This window comes from Zingiber officinale, chromosome 1A (genome assembly GCF_018446385.1).
Source record: "Zingiber officinale cultivar Zhangliang chromosome 1A, Zo_v1.1, whole genome shotgun sequence".
In the NCBI taxonomy this organism is placed as follows: domain Eukaryota; kingdom Viridiplantae; phylum Streptophyta; class Magnoliopsida; order Zingiberales; family Zingiberaceae; genus Zingiber; species Zingiber officinale.
In genome coordinates, this window is record NC_055987.1 from 105,477,849 (window position 1) to 105,485,779 (window position 7,931).

The 7,931-nt window shown below is 37.0% G+C and overlaps 2 protein-coding genes across 2 annotated transcripts; one reads left to right on the forward strand and one right to left on the reverse strand.

The window, feature by feature from the left end:
* Window positions 1-3,914: 3,914 nt before the first annotated feature.
* On the reverse strand, window positions 3,915-4,716 carry LOC122008432. The gene is made up of 2 exons (XM_042564162.1): window positions 4,500-4,716; window positions 3,915-4,431 (listed from the first exon to the last, which is right to left on the reverse strand). Exons 1-2 carry the CDS (start codon window positions 4,620-4,622, stop codon window positions 4,003-4,005), a joined length of 552 nt encoding a protein of 183 aa, XP_042420096.1. The 5' UTR covers window positions 4,623-4,716; the 3' UTR covers window positions 3,915-4,002.
* Window positions 4,717-5,128: 412 nt separating this feature from the next.
* LOC122028123 (40S ribosomal protein S19-like) lies at window positions 5,129-7,394 on the forward strand. Its single transcript, XM_042587139.1, has 4 exons — window positions 5,129-5,336; window positions 6,462-6,552; window positions 6,661-6,844; window positions 7,164-7,394. Exons 1-4 carry the CDS (start codon window positions 5,247-5,249, stop codon window positions 7,222-7,224), a joined length of 426 nt encoding a protein of 141 aa, XP_042443073.1. The 5' UTR covers window positions 5,129-5,246; the 3' UTR covers window positions 7,225-7,394.
* The last annotated feature ends 537 nt before the right edge of the window (window positions 7,395-7,931 follow it).

Here is a 7,931-nt window from a genome sequence, read left to right on the forward strand (position 1 = left end):
ATCAATGAGGATCATTGTATTTACCTAAGAAAGGAAAAAGGAAAGCTTGTCATTTTATCATTATATGTTGATGATATGCTAATAGCTGGAAGTGACATAAAGAGTGTGATAGAATTCAAAAGTTGGCTTTCATCACAATTTGACATACTAGATATGGGAGAAGCAGAGTACATCTTAGGAGTGAAGATCGTTAGAAACCGATCAAAGAGGCTTTTGGGTTTGTCTCAAGAAGCTTATATCACTAAGATGCTACAACACTTCAATATGTCAGATTGCAACATTGAACAGATGCCTATTGCGTAAGGTACTGTCTTGAGCAAAAGTATGTATCCCAAGACTCCTGAGGAAATAGCCAAAATGAAGAAGAAACCATATGCCAGTGCTATTGGTAGTTTAATGTACACTATGTTGTGTACTCGTCCCGATATAAGCTATGCTATTGGCTTAGTTAGTCGTTTCCAGTCAAACTCAAGATCGAGACACTGGAAAGCGGTGCAGAGGATATTCAGATATCTTAAAGGAACAGCTGATTATTGCCTCTGTTTCCAAGGATCAGATATGAGCCTAAGTGGCTACTCAGATGCAGATTGGGCAGGGGACCTTGATGACAGAAAATCCACATTTGGCTATGTCTTCTTGTTGAATGATGGCGCCATCTCATGGAACAGCAAGAAGCAGACTTGTGTAGCCTTGTCGACAATGGAAGCTGAGTATGTGGCTTATGCAGCGGCTGTACAAGAAGTTGTCTGGCTAAGAAGGTTCCTGAAGCATCTGAGGATTGCTGAGGATAGTGGGAGTCATGTTACTGTGTACTGTGACAGTCAAGCTGCGATAGCTTTTTCCAAGGATCCCAAATATCACAGCAAAGGCAAGCATATAGAAATTAAGTATAATTTTGTAAGGGATATTGTTGACAAGAAAAAGATTATTCTTGAGTACATCCCTATACGAAATATACTTGCTGATCCTTTTACTAAGCCATTGACTAAAGAGTCATTTCATGGGCATATGAAGTCTTTGGGACTTCGGAGAATGTAACAATTGTTAAGACATTTTGATAAATGAAAAATGTCATGATTTATTCAGTGTATATGCCTTGGTTACATTCGAATAAAAGTCTCGATAAGCATGTTGGCAGATTGGGATTGGTCCATTCAAATGTACAATCATCTCTATTTGTTAAGTACAAATAGGGATAAGACCATTGCTTATGGGACAGCTTATGTAGCTATGAATAGAGATATACCCATAAGTTAAGGTCGCCTTGATATTTATGTCAAGATGAGATCATTTGTGTAATGATTGGAGTAAATGCACCCACCATTTACTGAATCTGCTTGAGGCCAGATTAGAATTCATATGTTGAATTCAGGATTAGACATTGGGAATGTGTAGATCGAAATCTGTACGATGTTAAATTTTGGGAAAAACATGCGCTCTTTTTGGTAAAGAGAATAACATCGTAGCATGTGATTCATACCACATGTGCTATGGCGACAAGAAGGGTAGTAGGAGAATGGATCCCTGCTTCTCTACTATGTGAGACCCTTGAGATTATAAGTTAATCTCAATTTTACCCTAAGTGACTATTTAGTTGTCTACTTGAAGTTTTGATCAGTGTCTGCTACTTTAGCATGTTTCCTATTGGCTATGGATGATTCGGTCTATGGAGCATAACTAGGAAAGCAACTGATTAGAATGAATGGATTCTAGCTAAAAAGGAAGATTAAGATTGATTTACATCTGCGACATTTATTCACTGGTACCGGTTACATTTTTAGTTCAGTACATAAAATGTAATTGTGAATAATTTGTTTGATTGGAGATCTTGAACATGCTCTTGACATATGGTCAATATGAGGGATTAGAGATGTTCATGATGATGTAAATAATTTAATCTGGGGTAAAGGCAAGCCATTTATGTCTATGATTCGTTCTATGGACATTTATGTCTCTGATTTGTTCTATGGAGCAGCTAAGTAAGGTGTGACAATCTTCTTAGCAATTGAATGCTCACTGTGCTTGTTGTCGCACGAACCATTTTCCCTAATGTATGGAATGGATGTTCTGATCTGGTCTTCGTGACTTGATTCTCATAAAGTCTGTGTGACTTATTTGGTCTTTGTGACTAAATTTTGCTCTGGTCTTCGTGACTTGGTCCTCATAAAGTCTTCGTGACTTATTTGGTCTTTGTGACTAATTTTACTCCGGTCTTCGTGACTTGATCACTTTGTAGTCTATGTGACTGACATGGTCTATGTGACCATATGGATTGACTTGGACGAGTGGGAGATGTTGGGCGTTACACTTGACAGACGAAAGGGTTCGTCCCTTTCGCTGCTGCAAACGCATGTTTGCTGCAAACGTTAGGGAGACGAAGGGGCGTCCTTTCCCCTTCGTCTTCCTTAGTCTTCTTATAAGAAGCATCCAAGTGCAGATCGTAAGAAGAGCTTTTGGCGAGGTGATCAGGGAGCATTGAGAGATCGAGGGAGAGCAAAGGGAGTGCATTCGGCTGGGATTTGGTTCGTGAACGTTGAAGCACTTTCCGGTTGCTCCGTGATCGTGCTTCCGATAGCGGCAACCTCTTCGTCGACCGCCAGCGTCTTCAACAGCACTTCGGGAGATCACTGTAAGTTTATAATTACCGCATCGCTTTGTTTTATCTTTATATTGTTTTAGTTTTCATGCTCTCAAAACTACCAATACTCTCCCCATGGGTTGTTAGTATCGTTAGTATCTGCCTAAATGATTACTTCAATGGATCTTAGTGTTAATTTTTAATAGATACAAAATATCACCTATGATTTGGATGGAGTCGGGTGGACCAAACTTGGTATTAGATAAACTCTCTTAACTCTATGTTTGGATGGAGTAAGGGAAGGTTCATTAACGGAAGGGGAAGGGAGGGGAAGGAAGGGGAAGTGAGGGGAAGTAAAATATTTAACTTCTCCTTGTTTGGGAGGGATGGAAGGTTCATTAACGTAACATGTGTTGCTTTGTTTGGGAGAAAAGGAAGGGGAATGAAGGTTAAATAAATAAAGTTACAAAAATACCCTTATTTTTTAACTTAGAAAATTTTCATAATATTAATATTATTTTATAAATATAAATTAGATATTTTTAATAATAAAATTAATTTTTTATATTATCATTTAAATTAGTTATTTTTTAATAAAAAATTAATTTTTTATACTATTTATAACAAAACAATGAATTACTGATAATCAAGTAATTAAATGAGAAATAATAAAAATAATGATTTTAGAAATCTTAAATAAAAAAATTTAAAAGATAACACTGATAACGAGAATTCCTATTCTTTAAAAACTTATTAAATTTTGATGGAAAAATTAAAAAAATAGTAGATATCCTTTTAAATTTTGACGATAAAAATAGTTTCTCCCTTCAATTTAGTTAGAAGACGTGTCAGATCCCCTACTCTAATAATCTGGTAGCAAGTGAGATGTGAAGAAGACGAGGAAATTGAACTCCGGCGACATAGTTAAATTAGAAATTGAAATATTTCTTAAACTATTAAGAAGATGGATAGAATTGGAATAAAAAATATTTTATTTTCCCTTCCTCTTCCTTACACCCAAATTCGATGTATAAAAAAATCTCTCTTTCCATGGGTAATAAAGATTAAAGTTTACCTTTCCTTACCTTTCCTTCCCTTTCCTCACTCCTTCCCAAACAAGGTTCAAATTTTTCTTCCCCTTATTTCCCCTTTCTTTCCTTTCCTCTTTTTTTTAATAGAGAATGTGAGATCACATTGAGAGTATGAGGTGGCTATTAAGGCAACAGTACACATTTGCTCCAATCAATGCAAAGAATTCGCCCAAATAAAGATAAAAATATATTCTCAATATATATGAGATATAGCTGTAGAACATTAGATCAGAAAAGCTTTATCATGATATTGGCAACTCGAGAAGTCTTCTTTTATGTAAAACTGATTCTTGGTTAATTTTACAAGCTCGAGAATTCCACAACAAGCCCGTCTTAGTTGGATTTCTGCAAATTCGACACGAAATTGGACGCTGCGAAGGCTGCAGATCCACCGAGCACACAGAACAAAGCGACCGCGACCTGCAACACCACTTCCCAGGGGTAGTCCTCAGGCAGGAGATAGACGCAGAGAGGGCCCAGAGCAAGCAATACTAGGCTCAAGCTGAGGAGAGCTCCGGGCGTGGCCGGGTCTGTCGCTGCAGAGAGGACCCCCAGGTCCTCTGCCTTGGAGAGGAGTCCGAGCCTCTCCACTGCAGAGAGGGAGAGGCCGAGGTTCTCTGCCGCAGACAGGAGCCCTGCCTTCTCTGCCTTGGTCAGCAGTCTCAGCTTCTCCACATTGGTGAGCAGCTTCACTGGGGACGAGCCGTTGGCAGTGTTGAACTGTCTTGGACCAGGCTCTCCTACTGGGAACACAGTGGATCCCTGGTTTTGGAGCTCGTTAGTTTAGAGCAGAAAGATGGATTTTTGGTTCGAGGGAAGGAAGGACTCACCTTTTTGGTTGCTGAAACTCTGTTGGCAGGTTTAGGGGAGGCCATGGACTTGATGAGGAGAGGAGTCGCAGGAGAGGAGAGTGAAAACATTATTCTGCTGCAAGGAATTCCTGTTGTTTTCATGGAGAGATTTCTTCTTTTCGTCTGTTATCTTCTCTTTCAGAGAACAAGGGGACGGACACCCAATTCTTATCTTCATTATTGGAGCAAGTCTCATGTGATAGAACAAGTGGCCATTGATAACTGGTTGTATTACGAAAATATTGTTTAAAATTTTTACATTTAATCGTTTAATATACGTGACTCCTTGCCCAGGCGCTGGTTTTTCAGTTTTATATTACATAAGAACTTAAGTTCTTTTTTTATTATTTATGGAATCTAGTAAATCTATATCTGCTATCGAATACATACAAAACAAATCAAATCGAAACTATTTAGTTTTTATCAAATTAACTTCTAAACTCTGCTTAAATTAGCATCCAAAATTGTGGGTGCGTAAACGTTTCAAGAGAACCCGCACTTCGATTTAACCGTTTCACCATTCGACCCGGATCCGAATTTGACGGATCTGAATCCGCTTCAAGTGAATTGGATATTAAGTAATTGGACCGTAGTCGTTGCTTACGATATAAGCGGAACTCTAGATTCGGCTCTGTGAAAACCCTAGTTCGTTTCTCGCCGCTGTTCTCCTCTTCAGCGACCAAGCAGCGGCAGGAGAGAGGGAGATTGGGAAACTGCAACAGCAGCATGGAGAAGGAGGTGTCTAAGACCTTGAAGGACGTCTCGCCTCATGAGTTCGTCAAGGCATACTCGGCCCACCTCAAAAGATCTGGCAAGGTGCTGTCCAATTTTATTTTGTCGTGTTAATTTGCTAGTAAATGTGCGTTTTGGGATTCCATTTCTCTGTACTCGTTTGGTTTTGATCTAATTCTTCGTTGCTTTTGGGATATGATCGTGTAATTATTATTATTTTTTTTTGACATTTTCGTTTCGAAGGAATCCTTTTTCTAGTTGTTTTATGAAGGAAGACCATCGTCGTTATGGGCAGTTTTGGTGTTCTTTTTTGCATTCTTTGTTTTTTTAGTTAGTTTAATGCGAGAATAAAACTCCCTATGATCTGCATGAAACGGGAAGTGACTCAAGAAGTGAAGATTGAGTTGGCTATTTGCTTTCACAAATTGAGGGATGTTTTAGGATTCAAAAACTTTTTTTTTGGCGATTTGAATGTTAAAAAGAAATTCAGTTTATAGTTATTGTCAATGAAGAGAGATTTAACAGTGCATTTGAAATAATACTATATGGTTAAACATTTTTGAGTGAAGTCTCACAATTTTTTATTTCCTATAAGTATTAAATGTGAGGTAACTAAATGATAAAACAAAATATGGTATTATAATTAGGTGTTAGGTGTATAGAGAGATAAATATAATAAAAAAAATGTGGCTTTGAGTGTAACTAGCGATATAGCCTTGTACAGAGTTTAATGCGGGAGTAAGAATGTAATTGATGTTAAATAGTTCGGACAAACATAGCCTGTTGATGATGATGATTATTACTTCTGAGCTGAAGGGAAGTGTTTCATATGCTTTTGCACGAATTTTTTAAATTTGATCAACTCTACACTATAACACAATTGCCAAATAATGCTGATTTTGTTTAAAGTAAGTTGTTGCCAACTTCAAAATCACCATTAAACTATACATTCCATTATTCTGATACGTGGAAGTGTTCTCTTTCTGTTTTTTTTAATGCAAATAGATAGGTATTGATATGAGGTCCAGGTCGTATGTAAAATTTTCAAAAAATTCTATACCCAGGTATTCTGATGTTTTCTTTGTTTTGTGTAATTGGAGTGGTAGAAAGGACTTTATCTATTTCCTTCCAAGTAAATGCAACATTTGTGTTAGGTGACTCCTCTCTCTTTTAGCTACTAATCAATTGTATTGTTACATTTCTCCATAGATGGAGCTTCCTGAGTGGACGGATATTGTAAAAACTGGAAGGTTCAAGGAACTCGCTCCTTATGATTCAGATTGGTATTATATCAGAGCAGGTAACAAGTATCACACCATGCATAATTACATCTATAATAATTGCCTTTTAAAGGGGAGAAATTTTTGTTCTCATACATTCCAGTCTCGTTGTATTTCTTTTCATGCAGCTTCTATGGCTAGGAAAATTTATTTGAGGCAGGGCATTGGAGTAGGCGGCTTCCAGAAAATTTACGGAGGCCGGAAGAGGAATGGAAGTCGCCCGCCACATTTCTGCAAGAGTAGCGGTGCAATTGCTCGCCACATTCTGCAGCAGTTGCAGAAAATGAATATCATTGAGATTGATCCTAAAGGGTAAGCATTCCATGCCTCTTATCTTCTTATACACACTTTAGGTACTTCAATTGTCTACTAGAAGTTAAACTGTTCATTTTGAACTGGTGCACATCAGTACACGAGATTAAACAAATTAATGGAAATTTGACTTGAATTGTGAACATAATCAAGAGAGTTTGATATGCCTTGCATCTTTACAGAATTGGGCTGAGTAACCAGTTCCAACATCATGAAGATCAATACACAATTTCTTTTGGCAACAGATACTTTGTGTTATTGAATGCCATCTGCCTTGAGTTCTATCTTACTAATGTGTTCCTTCTTTTCTTTACCCCAGCGGACGGAAAATCACTTCACAGGGACAGCGTGATCTTGATCAAGTCGCTGGCCGTGTCTAGGTGCTACTTGAACATTTTGTGTTTACCAAAATGTTGGCACATGTTTGGTCTTGGTCATTTGATTTAATCTGTTTGTTTTGGTCAATCTGTCCTTTTGAGATTATGTACGATTTAATTTAAAGATATTTTGTTAATTCCAAGTAATCATCGATCGTGTCACTTTTTATCAATCCTGTGTCTGTGCGCTTAGCATTCAAATGGTTTCAAAACCTTTATGATCTGCGAGAATGATACCATATGATTGGCATCTAAACGAACAGTGCTTTATTTTTATTTTTATTTTTATTTATTTATTATTTTATAATTCACTTATTAATTGATTAGGTCTTGGAGATGATCGATTTGTAAAATTTTCTATCGGGGTAAATCTGCAAGTGTCAGAGCGGTTATATTTTTTAGATTTTTAGAAGAAAATGTCTTATAATATGTTTGTGATTCATGTCTAATTACGAATTTTAAATGCCTAATTAATTGTGAGGCTAACTGGATTTATAAAAAAAAAACTCTGGTATTGTGTGTGAATTTAGAGTTTATCAGTCTTAGGGTTTGTGAAAGTAGGATTCTAATTTTTTTGCTGCAAAAGCCTTTTTTTTATCAACATTTACAATCGTGTTTATAGGATCATTTTTAATTCAAATTAAATTTACTCGTGTAAAAATTAAAAGTTATCTTGTTGTCCTTTTAATTAGCACCCCATGACCATTGGC

What these genes read in the sequence shown, in the direction of transcription:
- LOC122008432 (XM_042564162.1), bottom strand. Translation starts at nt 4,622, where the DNA reads ATGAAAACAACAGGAATTCCTTGCAGCAGAATAATGTTTTCACTCTCC. An exon ending in GAGTTTCAGCAACCAAAAAG is followed by an intron (nt 4,432 to 4,499) that starts GTGAGTCCTTCC and finishes CTCCAAAACCAG; the next exon opens with GGATCCACTGTGTTCCCAGT.
- LOC122028123 (XM_042587139.1), top strand. Translation starts at nt 5,247, where the DNA reads ATGGAGAAGGAGGTGTCTAAGACCTTGAAGGACGTCTCGCCTCATGAG. An exon ending in ACCTCAAAAGATCTGGCAAG is followed by an intron (nt 5,337 to 6,461) that starts GTGCTGTCCAAT and finishes ATTTCTCCATAG; the next exon opens with ATGGAGCTTCCTGAGTGGAC. An exon ending in ATTGAGATTGATCCTAAAGG is followed by an intron (nt 6,845 to 7,163) that starts GTAAGCATTCCA and finishes TCTTTACCCCAG; the next exon opens with CGGACGGAAAATCACTTCAC.